Source organism: Trichosurus vulpecula, chromosome 9 (genome assembly GCF_011100635.1).
Source record: "Trichosurus vulpecula isolate mTriVul1 chromosome 9, mTriVul1.pri, whole genome shotgun sequence".
In the NCBI taxonomy this organism is placed as follows: domain Eukaryota; kingdom Metazoa; phylum Chordata; class Mammalia; order Diprotodontia; family Phalangeridae; genus Trichosurus; species Trichosurus vulpecula.
The window spans coordinates 61,980,737-62,001,116 of NC_050581.1; the positions used below are offsets into that span (position 1 = coordinate 61,980,737).

The 20,380-nt window shown below is 47.9% G+C and overlaps 1 protein-coding gene across 2 annotated transcripts in view; it reads left to right on the forward strand.

The window, feature by feature from the left end:
* Positions 1-19,936, forward strand: part of FAM219A (family with sequence similarity 219 member A) — a 98,279-nt gene extending 78,343 nt beyond the window's left edge. Inside the window, exons 2-6 of one of the 2 annotated variants that reach the window (XM_036738975.1) lie at positions 1,626-1,725; positions 10,722-10,824; positions 11,263-11,343; positions 15,476-15,530; positions 16,079-19,936. In XM_036738975.1, coding sequence (XP_036594870.1) covers positions 1,626-1,725; positions 10,722-10,824; positions 11,263-11,343; positions 15,476-15,530; positions 16,079-16,237 — 498 coding nt within the window. In that variant the 3' untranslated portion in view covers positions 16,238-19,936. The remainder of the gene's footprint in view (positions 1-1,625; positions 1,726-10,721; positions 10,825-11,262; positions 11,344-15,475; positions 15,531-16,078) is intronic. The other variant, XM_036738976.1, reaches the window with a different exon arrangement.
* Positions 19,937-20,380: the final 444 nt, after the last annotated feature.

Here is a 20,380-nt window from a genome sequence, read left to right on the forward strand (position 1 = left end):
CCGAACTGCCTTTTTTGTTAAATCAGCTTTACAAAGGCAGCTAAGTAGCACAGGGGATAGGGTGTCAGGAAGCCTTCTCTTCCTTGAGTTCAAATTTGGCCTCAGATGCTTATTAGCTGTGTGAATCTAGACAGGTCACTTAGCCTTATTTGCCTCAGTTTCCTTATAGGTAAAATGAGCTGGGGAAGGAAATGCCAAACCATTCCAGTATCTCTGCCAAGAAAACCCCAAATGGGGTCATGTAGAGGTGGACAACACTGAAAACAGCTGAACAACAGCGACACAAGTGATGGCTTGCCACATAAGGCATTGGAGGAGGAATACATTTGGAATTGAATGTGATTTAGAAACAAAAAGCCTCAATAAAAATAAAATTCTACAAGGAAAAAAAGGGGAGAATTTCCTGAACATTGTTTTGTGACATGAGAAAAGATGGAGAGAGGGCGGTATAATTGGGATGATGTGAACTTCAGTGAGGAGAAGTTGGAGAGTAATTGTGATAAATTAAATATTTGAACAATAATTTAGGAGGAAGAGATTCATGATTTGGTCACAGGGCCCATTGGGATGGGCCACACTGTGTTTGGGACTTTGGTTTAACACCTTCATCTCAGAGTTTAGGAAAACACTTGTGTTTTGGTGTGCTTGTAGCAGCAGCCTGGCACCTTGCTGGGTTTGCAGCTCCTTTTAACAGTAGGAAAACTAAAGCACTGGAGATGGAGTACAAAGAGAAGCCAGCTCCCCTTGCCCTCAGGCCCCACCTTTCCCTGTGACCTGGAGCAAAGCCTTGGTTTCCTTGCAGCATTTCAAAATGCTCACAGTTAACCCACCGGCCAGTCCAGACAACGTAGTGTTTGCTTCCATCCTACTGCACCTGTCAACATCCCTCAGCCACTAAGAAGAAATTAATTGGGAGAACCAAACCCTGGGCTGTGCCTCTGGCCAAAATTGAGTCTGGACTAAGAAGGCAGGCTCTGGAGGTCAGGTTCCAAATAGCCTGGGGCCTCAGCCAGAGGCAGGAGACCTTGAAACTGCCACCTGTGTAACTGTCCTTGTGGGGCCAGGAAATTGAGAGTGAGCAAGTTGCATAATAAGGTTTGTCGCTGAGTAAGCACACAAAAGAAGTAGATGTCCAAAAAATAGGACCATTCTTGGACTGGACAAGGGGCTCCCTTCCACCCTATCTCCAAATCCTGCTGGTCTGGGTCTATATGTATGCACAGGATTAAACACTCTATCTCTCTTCTAGTTTCTCCTTTCCATCCCACCCCTTCTCTCATACCCTGCATTCACAATAAGAGAAAAATAAGAGAAAAATCCAGGGCAGTATTAAGCATATAATGTTAATATGTTGATATATGTTGTGACCAGAAAAGGGAGAAATTTGGGTGGGCTGGAGTAACTGAGGAAGGTGTCATAAAGAAGGTGAAAATTGAGTTGGGCTTTGAAGGATTTGTAGAACATAGTCTGGGCCCTCCTCCCACTGGAAAAAGGTGAGGGAAAACAGGTCACAGTCCCCATCAACCTTTCCCTCAAGAGATCCTGAGTCAGAAAGGGAAACCAATGTATTGAAGTCCTTTCATTTGGCTCTTTGTGACCTCTTCCCAACTGTTTTCTCTCCCCAGGATCCAGCAGCTGCATCCATCTCAGATGGAGACTGTGATGCCCGGGAAGGAGAGACTGTAGCCATGAATTACAAACCATCCCCACTCCAAGTGAAACTGGGTGAGTGTGCTCGTGGGGACCCTGGCCTGTGCCCTGCTAGGCAGTATTACCAAGGATTCTACTCACCAGGGAAAGGTGGGCAGCTCAACACCAGAGTTCTGGTATCCATGGGCTTGATCTATAATAGATTATGAGTATGCCATCCCTGTCTCTTGTTATTACAGGGTCTCTCCTTGTACGCTACTGGGGAGAGTCAACCTTCCAGGAGCAAAAAGTGGTTAAGGAAGGAGTTTGGGAACTCTGCTCTCTTTGGATATAATGGCAAGTGTTTCGGCAGGGAATGTTGTGATAGTCACTCTGATTCGGTTTAGGGGAGTTCAGGGACCCCTCAAGGACCACAGAGTAGGACAGGGTCGTCTGGAATGAATTCACGGGCTCAAGCAATCTTTAAATCAAGTGGCAAAGGTTTATTTTTACACTTTTCAGCGGGCAAAAGTTCTTAAGGAACCTGCAACCTTAGAGGGATGCAGTTAAAGTTTATATAGGATAACCTATAGTAAAACATGTGACAGGTATGTTAATTACATGATTCAGGGCAGGATTGGGGTGTGGTTAAGGAGTGATCAGCTCTTAAAGGAACATGTACTTTTTATATCTACTGAGCAGGCATTTTACCCAGAATTCACCAGAAAAAGTCCAAGGTGGGGCCACAGGGAGGTATGGTTTTTAGGTCTGCTGTGTCACTAAGTTAAGTAGTCATCAGGACCAAGTGAAGATTGTTCAGTCTGCCACCAAGCAATGTCTTGCTTGACAAGATAGCTGTAGGGAGTATACATATGTCTAAGTCTAGGAGTCACATAATGAGGAGTCCAGGATGCATATATTGAGGTAGGGAGTTGGTATAGATAGTCCAGTGGGTACAGAATGTCTTTATGAGCCAGTACAAAGCCAGTTCAAACTAATAATCCTTACAGGTGAGCTTTATTACTATACCAGGGAGAGAGAGAAGTGTTTTGCTGGGGCCCACTCATGAGTAATTGCTAGGCATAATGTCCTTGGACTGGGGAGAAATTGCCAGGGATAGTGTTTTGAGTCTAGGGAGAAATATGGTCTTGGAATTGGGGTCCGAGCACAAGCACCCAAGCACCCCATCAATTCTGCCTCCAAAATGATGCCCTTAAATGGCAAATAGCATTTAGGCAAGCAGAAGAGGTAAGAGGTCATTCTAGTTAAGAGGAAATAGAAACAAAGAGAGAAAAGAAACTGCAGCATCCTCTAAGTTGTAGAATATAGTTATAACTAGAATATAGCAACGTGAGGGAAAATCCTGAGAGTTTTAAGGCTGAAAGGCTAGAATAACAGAATTTAGAGACAGAAGGTACCTTGGAATTATCTCCTGGAGCTCCCTGATTTTGCAGATGAGAGAACCAAAGTTCAGAGACTGTGTCCGTGGTCACACTCTAGTAACAAAGCCGGGATTTGAAAGCCAGGCTCTGTGGCTCAGATGGAGAGTCAGATCATGAAAAGCCTCAGACGCCAGGTAGAGGGAGATAGGTTTGAATCTCTAGTTGATGGGGAGCCACTGAAGATTTCGGAGCAGAATTACATGATGGAATTTTTGGGAAGATGGATCTGACTGCATAGGATGGGTTGATTGGAGTACAGAGATGTTCACAAGATGAAGGCTTACCTCAGACACCACCTTGTATGGGCAGCCTCTCAGATTCCTCCACAGTGCTCTCTTCTTCCTCAAATTATTTGATATTTACCTGTTTGTGTACAGTGGAATATAAGCCCCTCAAGGGCAAGGGCTATTTTGTCTTTATAGCCCCAGTGCCTAGCATAATGACTTGCCCATGTTAGACACCTGATGAATATTTATGCTCAGGCACTTACTAGCTATGTGACCCTGGTCAAGTCACTTAACCTTGTTTGCTTCAGTTTCGTCGTCTGTAAAATGAGCAGGAGAAGGAAATGGCAAACCACTCCAGTATCTTTGCCAAGAAAACTTCACATGGGGTCAGAAGAGTCAGACACAGCTGAAAATGAATGAACAAAAATAAATGTTTGAACTGGGGGAATAAAACAGGAAGCTGTTGTCATAGCCCAAGAATGGGGTATTAAGGGCCTAGGCTAGGATCCATGCAGTAGAAATTGAAGGAAAGAGATGTATGGAAGAGAAATTATGAAACGCACATTTTCCCCTTGGGCATTTGCATCTTAGGGCTTTCCAGGCATGGTGGTGCCCATAGCACCTGGGAGTGGAGAGAGAGGGGTGATAGAGAGAGGAGGCTCTGTGAGGTTCCACCATCTCTGCAGGAGGGGCTGCTTGATATCTTCTGAGGCACACAGACCTTCAGAGTTGCCTACTCTCATCCCCATAGCCTGCCTGGTAGCAGAGGTGACTGCCCCCACTTGAGTATGAGTAGGGCACAGGCAGTCCACGCTGGGCCCAGTAGCAGCCCTAACCCATGTACACGTCCTATGTGTCTGTCTTCATCTCTTCCTGTCTGCTTCTTTCCATCCTCTGGCCCTGCTTCTCCCTCGGGCTCAATTCCCTCATCTGTAAAATGACAGCATTGGACTAAATGATCTCTAAGGTCCTCTCTAGCTCTAAAATACTGTGGCCCAAAGGTCCTTATTCTCTCTGTCTAACCCCTCAGGCCGCATGCTCTCATTCTGGGTTCTCAAGCCCCTCATGGGCTAACCGTTCAGGCCTCGTCCTTTCCCAGTCTGGAATGTTAGGCCCCATCCGCCTCCCATGTGGACCCTTAGCCCCTCCCCCATTTGGCCCTTCCTCTCTCTACCCCTCCAATCCCCTACCCATCTGTGCTACCAAAAGGGAGCCTCTACAGTAAGAAATAGAATCTGGAGGCTGAAGCGGGGAGCCAAGCCCCCCGATCAATACCATTAGCATCTCCTTCTCCACTCAGCTTCCTGCAGTGGCTTATTCCTCTACCGTCTGTCTCCCTCAGCCCCTCCTTCTATCCTGCTGCTCCTCGGCCTGGCTCCTCCAGCTGGGATTCATGCTAATTAGGTGAAGCAGCTGTTGTTTCTCTGCTGAAATTGGCAGGGGGGTAGGGAGGTGGGCAAGCAATTGGTCAGAGAGTAGCTATACACAATAGCCCCTGGGGCCTAGCCTCGTTCTCTTACCTGGCAGGTCCCTGGCCTTTCTGTGTGAAAAAGGAGCCTAGAGATAAATGGGCTAGGGAGCACTGGGGTGGAAACTGAGCAGGGTGTTTCCTGCCCTTGGTCACTCAGGCTCTGGTCTATGAAGGATTAGAAGCATTGCCCCTGCTCATAGAATTCCATGCTCTGGGAAGTCCTTCCCCACCCCCCCCACCCCCACCCCCGCCCCAGCATGGTACACTGGAAAGCACATGATATTTAGAGTTTGAGACCTGTATTCACAACCTGACTTTGTCAAACATTTAGTAGCTCTAAGTACAAGATAGAGTACTAGCTGTCTTGGCAAGTCACTTCACATCTGTGGGTCTCAGTTTCCTCGTTTGTAAAATGAGAGAACTGTATTTCACCTCCTAATCTGTGATCTCAGGGTGTCTGAGGATCCCCTCACGTAGCTGTGCTGCCCTGAATGGAAGAATGTGTGACGAGAGACCTTCTGGCCAACCTAGTAAGGGATGTGCTGTGTATGAATCCCGTCCTCAAGGGCCTTCTCCCCTTCTCTGAGTGGTTGTCTCCTGAAAGAACCAAACACACCCATACCGCACCCCGCCCATGTCTCGTTGTTTCCTCCCACAATCTCTTTTCTGTCCAGAGCATTTGGCCCCATAAAGAGTCCAGCCCTGGGCCTTGGGCCTCCTTCATCAGCATCAACTTAAGAGATTGGCATAGGAAAGAGACCAGAAAACTGATCAGGACAGAGGAGTTTATTGGCAGATAGAAATAGATGCTTGGAGTTGAAGAGCAGAAGGAAGGAGAAGGAGCCCCCGAAAGCTGCCGTCAGGGTAGAAGATTCCCTGAGTCAAACCTGGCTCCCCACCTAGGGAGGATGCCCTTCCTGACTCTGGCCTCAAAGAAGGCCCAGGTGTAGTGGCGCCCTGGTGACTCCAGAGGTAACTTGTCTGTGGGGGCAGGGTGGCGGGGGTTTAATGAACTCACCCTGCGGGGGGGGGGGCAGCCCTTACACATGAACCAGAGATCATCTATGTGACAACCACCAGTTAGCCAATCAACAAGCACTCATTAAATGCTTCCTGTGTGTCAGGGATACAAAGGAAATGCGGAAACAACCCCTGGACTTGAGGAGCCCGCATTCTAATGTATGGCCCTGTGAGTCTAGGCTGCACTGTGGCATTGCCTCAGGATCTGAATACGAGGCCCCGAGTCAGGCAAGAGTGGGGGGCGGGGTCCCCACATTGGAACACCCCTGGCTGAGATTGCCCCCTAGTGTTCTCGTTGGGGACTGCAGCAGAACAGCCCAAGCTGGCAGGGACTCCTCCCCAGCATTCCCCACAGTTGCCTGAGGTGGGGGGCCCTATCTGGGCTGTCTGGAGAGATGAGGCCTGGACGAACTTCACAAAATCATAAAGGAATAGAAGTTTGCCTTTGCCTTAGTTTTCCCTTTCTGACTTTTCCACCCTTCTGGCAACTTACCCAGCCTAGTGGCTTTTCTCTCCTCTCCTCCCTGTCTCTTCCCCTCTGCATCCCTCTTCCCCCCTATTTTCTCCTCCTCTCTCCCTCTCTTTCTCTTCCTTTCCCCCCCTCTTCCTCCCTGCCCCCTACTTGGTATATTCGATAGAATACTGAGCTTGGAGTTAGGAAGAACTGAGTTCAAATCCTGCATGAGACACTAGATGTGTGACCCTGGGAAAATCACTTAACCTCTCTCCTCCTCCTCATCTGTAAAATGAGGGAATTGGATTGAAGCGTCCTCTGAGGCTCCTTCCAGTTCTGAAACCATGATCCTATAAATACCGTGGTCATAGAAGGACCTGACTTGATATCGAGCTTTTATTCCTCAGAACAAACGCTAATCCCTGTTTTCCTCCTCCGATGAGATCGGCACTGTAACTCTTATCCCTGATTGTGCAAACCTTTAGCCTTCCACCATAGGGATTTCAGGCCCCAGGTTTGTTTTGGGGGAGAAGGGAGGGTCTTCCCTTGGCCTCAGAAATTACAATTAGTAGTGACCTCAGATGTGAAAGAGCAGAGAACACATCTGGGTTGTGGTGTATCGAGCTGGTGGAGAGAAGGACAAATGGGGCCCCGAGCAGGAGCGGAACAGGTATGTTTGAGATCTGGCGGCATTCGGTCCGTTCCTTAGCAGGAATGTTTTCTCTGGGACCTCCCCTGCCTCAAGTCTGATAATGGTGATGGTGATGGTGGTGATTAATTATTAACAGCACTTTAAGATTTGCAGAGTGCTTTATACACGCCCTGTCCTTTGGTCCTCACAGTCACCTTGTGAAATAGATGCCGTCATTATTTCCATTTTACAGGGGGGGAAACTGAGGCCGAGAGGTGGATAGAGTGCTGGACTGGGAGACAAAAAGGCCTGTGCCAGCAGTTATACCAAACAAATGATTGCAGTTATACCAAACAAATGATTTTTAAATAAACCAAATTATATTTATATATTATATATATATATGTTTTTTAAATTTTTGTTCTACAAAGGATATTTAAAATCCCAAATATCATATATTTTTGAATCTGTTTAATTGAATTGAATTTCAAATTGCTCAAGTTTCCACTTTCCCTCAAAGGAAACCAAATGTGTGTGATGCTGACTTTGCTCATGAGATCAAGGATTCAGAGCTACAGGGGGCCTTGGGGTCTGTCTAGCCTAGCTCTGCCGCCCATGACAGACTTAGGATGCAGATCCATCTATCTCCCTCTCCCAGCCCCAGCAGCTGCTGTTCAGAGCACTTCCAGGAGAAAGGAGGAGAAGGAGGCCTTTGGGGACAGCCGTTACCTTCCTGGATCAGAGCTGGTCTCACTCCAACCATGAATAAGAAGGTTCAATTTCGTTTCCATCAGCTTCCCGAACAGCTCTCCCCCAAGAGCAGTGATTTGTTTCTACAGCAGCTCAGGCTTCCTTCCCAGGAGACCATCCACAAATTCATTTGGCAAGAAAACCTTTTTTATTTGGGAGCTGTTCATTAGAAAGGAAAACTAGGTAATCAACACCTGCTAGAGCTGGGTAGGAAATCAGATGAGAGAAAGGGGGACATAGTCCATCCCCCCCCCACCCCACTGCTAGCACCTGCTGGGCTGGTGATAGCTCCTCCAGCCATTGGGAGCTGATTCCCCACCTCCCAACCTCATCACCAGCGGCACCACTAGGGTCTCAGGAGCATCCCTGAAGTATTTTTACAGGCATGAGTGAAGCCCAAGATCATCTATTGGAGCCATCAGCACAAATCAACTAAGGGATTACTAGCTTCCTTCCCCTCCACTTTAAGATGCACACCATCACCAGATTAAGTCTCTGACAGCCTAGCTTTCATTATGGTACTTCTCTCCTGAAGAGCTTTGAACGGCTCCCTGTTGCCTGCTGCATCAAGTGTAAACTAATTCAGGGCCCATCACAATCTCACCCCACTCCACCTCTCTCATCTTGTTTCCTACCACTCATTCATCTTCCAGGCTGGGCTTATCAATGTCCTCTATGTTGTTCCATATGCATGAGTTTTATGTCCTCACTCTGATTACAAAAGAGCCCCAAAGGACAAAGAATATACTTGATCCTCTTCTGTCTCTGTCCTAGTGTAGCCCAGCCAACTTTCTGAACATGGAAATGCAAGTTTATTTGGGGGGTAGAAGAGGAGAGGGGCTGCAGCACAGAGAAGGGAAGGGAGTTCCTCATGATTAGCAAGACCATTAGGGCAAAGGCATGGCAGAGGGGCAGTCAGATGCCACCCTCACACAGGCCACAGGTTTGCCCACTTTCCCATACATTCCGCCACTCACCATACTCACCAATACTGTCACTTACCCGATAGGCCGAGACCATGGCAAAATGGCGGTGTCTGCAAAGGTTGGGTTTCCTTCCTTCAGGAAACCTCCTCCAACCAAGGCATTATTCCTCCATTCCTTTCACCAAGACCTACCCTCATTTGACTGACTGACAATCCTTACTAAAGCACTGATGACTGATAATGACTTAAAGTTTGGCCCCTTTTCTAGTATAGCTATAATAGGGAACTCGGGAGGCCTAGAATATGTCAAGACCAAGAATGACTCATGTCAAATGGTGATATTTCAGACCCCATGGCACTTAGTGGAGGAGATACTTAGGGTTAGGGAGACATTCTCCCTGTCCTTTCATCTTACTCCATAGACAGCTGCTTCCTTCTTCTATACATAGAGCCCAAATGCCCTGTACAGCAGTTCCACAGAGTTAATAGGTTTGCTTTTCAGAAGAGAGGATTAAAAATAGATAAAAGGAAGGGAGAAAGACAGGAAGCCTCCTTTCCTGAAGAATCCCTGAGTAAATCACTTAACCTCTCAGGGCTTCAGCTTCCTCATCTGTGAAATAAAGGAGTTGGATATGACCTTATGGATAAGGTCCCTCCAGCTCTGAATCTCTGATCCTCTGATCTTATGACCTCCGTGCACTTGACCTCTAGAGGGCCCTTCCACCCTCTTCATTTTTGATTTGCTGGTTTTCTTGTCCCAGTAGGGATCAGGTGAGAAGGAAGAGGAAATAACCTAAGTACATTCCCTCACATCCCAAGAACGGTCCTTGTGAAGTTCACAAAATATAGAAAGAGCCTGGTCAGTGCCAGTTGAATGAATGGGCAAAAAACATCCTGCAGGAGAATCTAGTAATTTGATCTGCCTCTGGAGACACTAGTCCATCTTCCTTCCCACTCTCTTTCACTTCATTCCAACTAGGCCATCTCCTCAGATCCTGGCCTGTACCTACCTACCCACCGACACCCAGAGGCAGAGAGACCTCAAGCCACACAGGCTTTCCCTTTGAGGGTGGAGTAGTTGATAGTGGGTCATCTCCCAGAGCACAGGCCCCAGGAACTAGAGTAGCTCATAGGCTGCATCTAAGTCTGTTAGATGACTAGTTTTTGGTTTTTTGTTTTGTTTTTTTGTTTGTTTGTTCTGTAAACAAAGGAGTCCTATGTGGCTCTGGGTTTGGTAAATAAGAAATCAAAAAAAAAATCAGTCTTTTTTAAAAACCAGGTAAGAGAAGAATTAAGAGAAAAGGTTCTTGGTAGAAATAGTAGAAGAACAAAATTGGCAGAAACTGAGTCAATGACTGAGGTCGAACTGGGTAGGAACAGATTGGAATTAGGAGTAGGCGACAAGGCGTAGTGGGAAGAGCTGCCTTCAGCAGCTGGACAGAGGCCTCCAAGCCTCAGGAGATTTTAAGAGAGCTGATTCTGCTGAGCTGGGTGCAGCTTAGCTGGAGCCAAGTTACTTCCTCTTTCTAGGCCCCACTTTTCTCACATATAAAATGACAAGATTGAACTAGATGCTCCCTAAGGTCCCCCTTAGCTCTTCTGTTCTATTTATGAGTATATCAGAATTCATCAAATAGGATAAATTGATTCTTGCCAGCTCAGGTGAGGAAAATATTTCTGTGCCCACAGTGATCCAGGCTGTCACTAGCATTAACATGAAGGCAGAATTGCTAACCAAAAGCAGAGACCCTGAACTCCAAAGAGATCTTGGAGATTCAGGAGTAGGGCCTGGTGAACAGATATCTTCCCAGGAGGACTGAGGGACCCCCAGTTTCTGCAGGGGTGCAATGGGCCTAGAGCTCCAGTGCAGGGGGAGGATGTTGATGTCTTCTTTATAGGAATCAGCAAGGTTGGTTGGAGGGAGGAGCTCGGTGGCGGTTCTTAGGGTTTGAATCAGGCCCTAGAACTCAGCTGCTTTAGAAAGCAGATGGTTTGAGCTTCCTTTTCAGTGGATGGCCCAGTGCTAAAGGCCCCTCAGAGTGGGATAGAAGGACAAGAAAAGCGGCTTCCTTCCCTCATCAGTCCAGGCTGCCACCGTCTATCTGTTGTCAGGAGCCAGAGTGCCATGAGGCCATCAGCCTCATCCTCATAATAATGATGTTCCCTCTGCAGAGAAACAGCGAGAGCTCGCTCGAAAGGGTTCCTTGAAAAATGGTAACATGGGCAGTCCAGTCAACCAGCAGCCCAAGAAGAACAACGTGATGGCCCGAACAAGGTAAAGATTTTCTTTTCTATCCCCACCTCTTGTCACTCAGATCATCCTAATTGACAGAGCTTCCTTTGTTCTTCTAGAATAGGGGCCTGGGATATGATGAGTGGGAAAGCAAGCAGATAATGGCCCCACAATTGGTAGGGATTTGGGAGCATTGAGCCCTCCTGGGTCCAGATTTAGGCAGTCAGGGTTTCTATCCTTGACCAGTGCCCCATCGTCCTTGTAAACCTCACACAGGGCCTTCCCTTGGTACCTGACCTCCTGTTGTATTCAAGAGTACCTGGCATGGACCATTCTGTCCAGAGTTCAGCATGCCAGTTGTTCCCTTTAGGATAGAAAGGAAAGTTTAGACCTCCCTAGCACAATGCCCAGGACAGGCAAAAAAGCCTAAGGGCCTGCCGTGGCCAGCTAACCATGACCCTTCCATTCTGTTCTGTCCAGGCTGGTTGTCCCCAACAAAGGATACTCTTCACTTGATCAGAGTCCAGACGAGAAGCCATTGGTGGCCCTTGACACGGACAGGTATGGAGGCCTGGGACAGAGGATGGGCCTGCACCCAAAATAAATAAATGAAGGGTGTGTGTGTGTGCGTGCGTGCATGCATGTGTGTGTGAGAGAAAGAGAGAGAGAGAGAGACACAGACAGACAGACAAAGAGAAAGGAAGCTCTAGATGGGAAGAGATCGGTTCTTTCAGTTATCCACAACTAACTTTCTAGTCTTCCCTGGGTGTGGACCCCCTTGGTCCTGGGACTTGATTCAACAAATGTTTATTAAGTGCTTATTCCATGCAAGGCACCATTCTAGGCACTGGGGAATTGACATGAACCCTGAGCCACTGTTATACCTCCACTCTGCAGTCACCTTGGTCCCAAAAGCCTCCCTTGGAGTCTGGCTTTCTTACCTAGCTTCCAAAAATATCTTCTTAGGTTTTAAGCCATCTGCTGTTGACCTTGCTCACCTCTGCTCCTTCTGGAGATTTCTGGCTACAGGCCCTGGAAATCCTACCATTACTCATAATCTCCTGCCTAAGGAAAGCGCTATCTGGTCCCAGGATTTTTCCCCTTGGGCTTCTGGCCACCATATACTAATTTCGTAGTCACCTCCCTTCACTCTCCAAGGATAGGATCCAGGGCCTGGAAGTGTCAGCCTCACCTCATTAGGGAGAGGGAAAGCCATCTGCCCATGGCTGTCAGCCCCGGAGGAGGAGGGATGGTTACAGTAACCAAAGAAGGGACCTGGACCTCCTGTCAGTCAGGGAAAGTGGGAGACCAAAGTTTATATAAAATCTTGGATGGAAGAACAGCCAGAATCAAAGACAAACTAGAACTGTTCTTCCCTGTTCTGTTCACTTCATCTGAAGCCTGTTGCTGGCTGGTAATTCAGGCTGTTTCTGCTTGTCTCTGAAACAAAATTGTTTATCTGCTGCTCCAAGTTTGCTTTGGGGCCTAGTGTTACTGGCAACTGTGTGGTTTCATAGTATTGTAGGATTATCGATTTAGAGCCGGAGGACCCTGAGAGGCCATCTAGTCCAACCCCTCATTTTATAGAAAAGGAAACTGAGGCCCATAGAGGTCGTGGGATCTGCCCAGAGTCACAAAGGTAGTGAGCAGCGGGGCCAGGATTTGAACCCAAGTCCTCTGACTCTGTACTTCAGTAGCAGATGGCAGCTTTTCTTAGTCCTGTTTACCTGGCATAGTCCCCTTCCCTCCTTCCCCCTTCTACCATCCCAGGACCAGGCTCACCCTCATCAGACTTACGGTTTCCTTACTGAGTTTCTGTTTCTTGTCCCCTGGCTCTCCTCTCCTTTGGAGAAGCCCCATGGGAGAGGGGATAGAGCAGTGAGCCTGGGGTCAGCAAGATCTACCTTAGAATCCAGCTTGTGATAGTTACTGGCTGTGTAACCATGGGCAGGTCACTTAAATTCTCTGAGCCTCAGCTTCCCCATCTCTTCAATGGGAATAATTCCTGTAGTTCTCATCTCACAGTATGGTTGCAAGGATCAAAGGAACTCATGCATATAAAGCACTATACAAATGACAGCAAATTTATTCGATAGCAGAAATGATTGACAGATCCTAAGCTCCAAGACTTCATGCTAACAGTTGCCTCCTTCCTCACTTTTCCATGTTCTCTCTGACACGTCCCTCAGAGACTGCCTCATCCCCAGGGAAAAGGAGCTGAACACTCTGTTGCCCAAAGCCTGATTTTCTAAAGTTAATATTGAGTTTGACACAGTAGTACCCACACTGCCCTCTTTGTCTGAGTGCCCTACTTAGAGATAATCCAATCACCTGATTTCACAATTTTCCCCTAGAATCCTACTAGTACAGTTTGACAATAGCAAAATATTTTACACCAACATTAATAAGAGTAGGTGATTTCAGCCAGTGGTAAGAGATCCCGCTAATGCACCACACTTTTTTTTTAATTAAATATTTTAATTTTTTTCCAATTACAATTTCAACATTCATTTTTTACGATTTTGAGTTCCAGATTCCCTCCCTCCTTCTCTTCTCCCTTCATTGAGAAGGCAGGTAATTTTATATAGGATAGATGTTTAGTTATATAAAATATATTCCCATATTAGTGATGTTGTGAAAGAAAACAGACAAAAAACCACACACAAAAAAAAGAAAGTAAAAAACTAGTATGCCATTATATGTGGAGTCTGCATTCAGACTCCATCTGTTCTTTCTCCGGAGGTAGATAGCAGTTTTCATCAGAAGTCTCTCAGAGTTGTCCTGGATCTTTTTACTGCTGAGAAAAGCTAAGTCATTCCCAGCTGATCATCATACTGTCCTGCTGCTACTGTGCACAGTGTTCTCCTGGTTCTGCTCACTTCACTTTGCATCAGTCCGTGTAAGACTTTCCTGGTTTTTCTGAAACCATCCTGCTAATCATTTCTTATAGCACAAAAGTGTTCCATCACAGTCATAGGCTGCAGCTTGTTCAGTCATTCCCCAACTGATGGGCATCCCCTCAATTTCCAGTTCTTGGCCACCACAAAAATCGCTGCTATATTTTTGTACATATAGGTCCTTTTCCTTTTTTAGAAAATATCTTTGGGATACAGACCTAGTAATGGTATTGCTGGGTCAGAGGGTATATATAGTTTTATAGTCCTTTGGGCATAGTTCCATATTGCTCTCCAGAGTGGTTGGATCAGTTCACAACTCCAACAACAGTGCATCGGTGTCCCAATTTTCCCACATCTCCTCTGACATTTGTCATTTTCCTTTTCTGTCATATTCACACTGTCCTTTGAGAAACAACACTGCAAGCACTCACTCTTCATAAATGCTTCTTCTTTCATTCATTCATCTGGACAACAAGGGATGATGTTGAAGGAGGACTGGGTACCAGGTCCTTATACCCCCTTTTCTTCCCTGCGCTTCTGATCTTTGTGTCTTCTTGGGCACATCATCACCTCTCTTAGGACCTTGCCTTCCCCATCTGTAAAAGGAGACAGTAAATGTAGGGCAAATGAACCCCAAGCATTCTTAGAAGAAGACAGGCAGGTTGACTTGGAAGGTTCCACCACTGGAACCTCTGGACCACTTGAGGGAAATTCCCAGAGCCCAGTCTGCATGTCAGAAAGCAGTGGAAAGGGAGGGCTTGCCTAGAAAATAAAAAAGGAGTAGGGGGCACAAAGAAAATGAAGAAGGGGACACAGACAACCAGGATAGTGTTTGGTACTATCATGTTAAATTTAATAGAAACATTTTTAAAAATACAGACCATATCTAATACTCACAGTCTCATATGCAATCCTCTCCGTTCTTTGTATATGGAAGTGTTGGTGTTTTGTTGATGCTCATTAAATTCAAAAAATTTTATTAAAAAAAACAAGGCAAAAAGGGGGAATTTAGATTAACACCAATAAAGGGAAGAAGATTGGGAAAGGGAATAAGAAGAGAGATGCTTAGTGAGTCCTATTTGGGGAGTATGATTGAATGGACTGACAAAATGAGCTCAGAGTTTACTTAAGATGGTACCGAGCTATTAGCTTAATGAGGGTGTAGGGAAAAGGGGAGGCCAGATGGTTGGTTCTTCTTACCCACCTCCCATCTTTTCCCCAGATTCCCCCACCCGGGGCCCCAAGGGAAAGAATTCTTCATAGGACCATAGACAGGATTTAAGGATTTCCATTTAGAAGGGACCTTGGGGATTGTTCAAATCTACTCCTTCATTTTACCGATGAGGAAACTGAGGCCCACTGAGGTGAAAGGAAGGTCACAGCGGTCAGCGTGTCGTAGTTGAAAGAGCACTGGATTTGGAGAGAGGTGACCTGGGTTCAAATTCTGGCTCTGCTGCTCACCACCTCACTTCACCTCTCTAGGTCTCAGTTTCCTCATCTGTAAGATGGGGTTATCTCTAAATCTGAACTAAGATTTGGTAGTTTCTGACTTCAGAACCAGTGTTCTTCCCATTAAATAATCCAGCCTCTATAAAACTATTTCTGTTGAAGGGGGCTTAGGCCCTGGCACTGAGAATCCAAATTAATTGCAGGGGCAGTCCATTAACTAGTGGAAATGCATCCATCGCCCCAGTTCAAGGACAATGTTTAGTCCTCACACACCCCCAAAGAAGTGAGACTGAGGACCCAGACTCTCAAATCACCAGTGCTCTTTTCCTTCCTGTCTTTACTTACAGCGATGATGACTTTGACATGTCCAGATATTCCTCCTCGGGCTACTCCTCAGCAGAGGTGAGTCATGGGAACGTCTGGAGGTTTTCACCAGGAAGAGAAACTTGTACCTGCCCCTGGCTGTCAGCCCTGCCATAGGCTCAGAAACCAGAAGGAAGGATTGTCCGCTAGGGAAAAGGGTTTGAACTAAGGACTGCAGCTTCTCCTTGGTGCTACAAATAGTAAAGACTGAGAAATAGAGTTACAGCCTAGGAGGTATGTGGTGGAGTGTCTGAGACAGAGGAGTGGGACCAAGATGTGGGAAAAGGAGGTGAGAAATAGGATCCTAGTCCAAGATGTAGGAGTAGAATCTTAAAGGATAGGACTTTGGAGATGGGGGTGGGGGTGGGGTAGAGAAAAGATAAGGGGGTATTTGGGAAAGAGGGGTGGAACCTGGAAGGTAGGAGCGTGGGGCCTCAGAGATAGGGGTGTGATGTAGGAGGTAGGAGATGGGTTTTGCATAGTGGAAGATGGAGCCTACAAGTTAATTTCTGCGGCTAGCTAGGACTACAAGACCTGCCTGCTCCCACCTTCACCCCAGGTTTGACCAACCTCCCCTTTGCCTACAGCAGATCAACCAAGACTTGAACATCCAGCTGCTGAAGGATGGTTACCGGTTAGATGAGATCCCCGATGACGAGGACCTCGACCTCATCCCCCCTAAATCTGTGAACCCCACGTGCATGTGCTGCCAGGCCACTTCCTCTACTGCCTGCCACATCCAGTAACAGCCAGCATGGGCCAGGACAGGGGCAGAGGGGGGAGGAGGCACATCTGGCGCCCATTCCCTCCCTAGTTCCCATTCTGGGCCCTGGTCCTGGCCTTAGCCACTGGCCAACTTCTTAACAGCCATTGCTTCCTCCTATGGTAGGACGTGTACCTCTGTGTTCATGAAGCCGGGAGAAACCAAAATGAGATTTCACTGGGGGGGTAGGGGTGGGGGGAGGGTGGTAGGGGCTCTTTGTTCATTGATTTGTTTAAAGGGGATTCAGCCAGCTTCCCCTTCTCCCTAAAACCACCACCACCTCCATTGGCTTCCCGGCCATGACTGTCTCCAGCAGACAGACTGGCCAAAAGTCTGGGGAGAGCAGGAGAGGAAGATGGGAGAAGGAGAGATACCAGGGGTTAGTGAGGGCTGAAAGGGGACTGCCAAGGGAAGCAGCCTGGAGCCCTGGCCTCCACAGGCCCAGGGTAAGTCAGTCTATGTTTCATTCAGAAGAAAGCTCTCCCAGATTGTCCTCCGGCCAAGCCGTGACCCAGTCTGATTTCCCCGGATGCTCAGGCTCAAAGTCTTCCCCCAGAGGTCCTTGGAGATTGCCCCATGATGGTCTGCTACAGATATAGAACACCTGGCAGCTGAAGGACACCCCAAAGACTCCTCCTGGAACGGCTCAAGCAGGCCAAGGGCTACTCAGCCTAAGCTGGCCTGACTCGCCCTGGTTCGGCCTGGTGATGTGAACCGTGGAAACTCGTTATCTTTCCTGGCCCTGGCTTGTCCTCCTCCTGCCTTCTGACCTGCACACTGATTTTTAGATTTTTTTTAATGTTTGGTCTCCATCTCCACTCCCCTCCTCTTCCGTCCAACTCGGGCAGTGTCTGGGCTTCATTTCCCATCGCTTTTCCAAGGGATATAAGGGTAGAGGGGAGCCTTCCCATCACCACTACCAGGGAAGCAACTTCCTCTCTTGCTGTCGTCCTCTGTCTCTCTTCCTCTCCCTCTCTCTGTCACCTACTGTCTGTGTCTTTTCCTCTGCCTCTCTCTGTTTAGGAGAGAAAAGGGAGCAGCAGTGTACGTGGGATCAGGACCAAGGTGGGAATGAGGACAAACTCCTGTCTGCCTAGTTCTGTTAGTGCCCTTGTGGGTTTTTCAGGGTGGTGGTGAATGGAGGGAGCAACCTCTGGCCCAGCCTCACCCCACTCCTCCCCATCTCTCTGTCTGCCACCAAGCCTTTTCAGGGAGCTGGAAGCAGGAAAGGAGAGGTAGTTACTAATGTCAGTCCCCTCCCCTACTCTGTGGTTAGCTAGAGCTGAGCCTCACCAGGCCTCCCTGCCTCCTTTGCCCTAAAGTTCTACCTTTCCCAGCAGGCCAGGATGTCCTTTGGGTCCGCAGTCCAGGGGCTGCCTCTTAACCTGCTCTCCCATACCAACACAGCTAGCCTCCTTCCCACTGTCACTCATGAGTGAGCTGAACTTGCTACTTGGGACATCACTACCTTTGTCCACATCCTCACCTTCATGAGGCTCAGAGGAGGTTGCATAGAACAGGCATCTTCAGGGAAGTGTGTGTGTGTGTGTGTGTGTGTGTCTTGTGTATGTCTGTATAATCATATGTGTAGGCATGTATATGTCTTTGGGCATAGCAGTAGTATGTCTGTGTGTATCTGGTTCTCTGTGTGTGTGTGTGTGTGTGTGTGTGTGAGAGAGAGAGAGAGAGAGAGAGAGAGAGAGAGTGAGTGTATGTATGTGTGTCTGTACAAGTGTGTGTAGGGAAGTACATGCACATCTGTGCTACTGCTGGTGTTGCTGTTTGGATTAGAAGGGTCATAGTGGGAGTAGGGCCCTAGTAACACCAGAATAATAAAATAAATCCTGGGCCCTTCTTCCTGAGGGTCCTGGATCCTGAGTCTGCCTCCCCTTAGTAGGGAGGGAGAGAACATGATCCCAGTTGCCAAGGGATGCTCTTAGTTTCAGGTTGGGCAGTGACCTCAAAGGCTGATGCATGTACAAGGGAAAACTGTTTGCTTACCAGCACTTGCCTAGCTCTCCGGAGCTGTGTGTTTGGTAAAAACAAAAAGTCATTTGGGGAAGGAAGGTAGGTCCAGAGGGTCCCTGGGTTTAGGGCTGGGAGGTGGAAGGAGCAGGATCAAAGTGGACCAGACCAAGCCAAGCTGCAATCTCCTCTGCCCCAACCTGGGATGGGCCAGCTCTGAAACAGCATCCTCGTGACTCTCCCCAGACCTAAGCTCAGCAAGGCCATTCCCTCCCTGCCTACCCTCTAGTCTATCTTTGTGTGTCCACCCTCAGCCTTCCCACCTCTTATGTGGAATTGGAGTACAAATTATAGACTAGCCCAAGATTTCTCAAGCCTAGTTACCCAAGGGAAGAGGATCTCCCTGTCTTGATAGGGAGAGGGGAAAGAAACGCTCTCCCCTTCTCCTTCATATGGTAAACCGTCACCCCCCCTTACACAGTTACATACATAGATATGTGTATGTATATACATATAGGTGTGTGTGCATCTATACCTCCAACCACACTCAGTGTCCAAGCACCATTTAATGTCCCCAGAGAGGCCAGGTGCAGCTCTGAGAGGGTAGAGAGCTTACTACTCTACCCACTACTGTTTGCTGGCTCCTCAGAAACATCCACCTGACCCTTAGGGTGATGGGGGTAAGTGGGCAGCCTTGTATAAGTTGTAGCTCCCCATCTCCCTCCTTTGACCACCCCCATCTAGTGTAAGGCAATGGCGGCATTCCTGAGGGTAGGGTTGTCCAGAGGAGCGGTGTCCATGGGAATTGAGGGACCCAACCACAAACAGGTCTGCAAATCATTGGGGCAGAAATAGACTGGCCATGAGGGCTCCCCTCCAAGGGTGTGACTGACTTATTTCTGTCCCCTCTTCATGTGAAAGAAGTCTTCTGACCCCCAGAAATAGTGGTCTTCCCAACCCTAAGATCTAGACTGCCCTGTTTCAACTACCAAGACCTCCCCTTTTCCCTTAGACCCCTGCCCTACAGTCAGGTCCCACGGGCCTACCAGTCTTCTTGCATCTTCCATCTCAGGTGGACCCTATAACTTCACTTCTGACTAGAGACTGGACCATCACCAAAATCAGTATGGCTCAGTCTCTTAGCATGGAAACAGGCTGCCTGTGTTCTGATGTGGGGTCGACTGATGAGCTTTGTGCTTGCCCTTCCTGGGTCCTTGTAGGATAAGGAGAAGGAATCAAGGAAATGAGAGAAAAGTTCTTTGTGGAGGTGGTGGTGGTACCTCATCTCACTGCTGGGAACTAAGGTATTCTCCCCTCTATATCTGGCCCCCGGACTGGGAGAAAGAGGGAGGAGGGAGGGATGCCAGAGCCCTCCAGACGACTTCATGGGGTTTGGAAGAATCAAGCCTCTCCCATGATAGGACCCCTTCCTCCCAGCTCACCTCCCCTTCATCCCTCTGACCCTGTCCATGTAGGTACTTGCCTTAACCTCGCTGGTCCCCAGCCCTGCCCCTGGCCCTCAACCCAGTCCTCATGACTGTGGGTTCTCTTTCTTTGGAGTGTCAGTTACTCTGCATTAATTTATTTAAAAGGTGTGTTTTTTGGAGACGAGACATGTATAATATTTTTTTAACATTTCCATCGCAGTATTTATCATCGGTCCTGGTTGTGTGTCGTGTAACACAATTAATGATATTAAAAAGCATAATATGAACAAGCCTGTCCCATGGCTCCCCGGTTCACTGGTGGGGGAGGGGGGGACCTGGGGAAGTGTGGTTGGGAGGCAGGATACCTAGGTTCTAGATTCTTCTTCCTCAGACTGTGACCCAGGGCAAGGCCTGGTCTCCTTGGCTAGAGACCAATATCCATCACCTCGACCTAGCCCCACATGGAGGCAGGTAGAAGAAAGGCCACAAGGAAACAACCACTCACGAAGCGCATCAGGCACGCTAAGGTCTCCTCACAACAACCCTGGGAGGTGGGTGCAGCTGTTATCCCCATTTTACAGATGAGGAAACTGAGGCAAACAGGTTAAGTGACTTGCCCAGGATCACACAGCCAGCAAATGTCTGAGGCTGGATTTGAACTCAGGTCTTCCTGACAGCAGGCCCATTGCTCTGTCCACTGCACCATGTAGCTGCCTCTATAAGGAGCCAGGCTT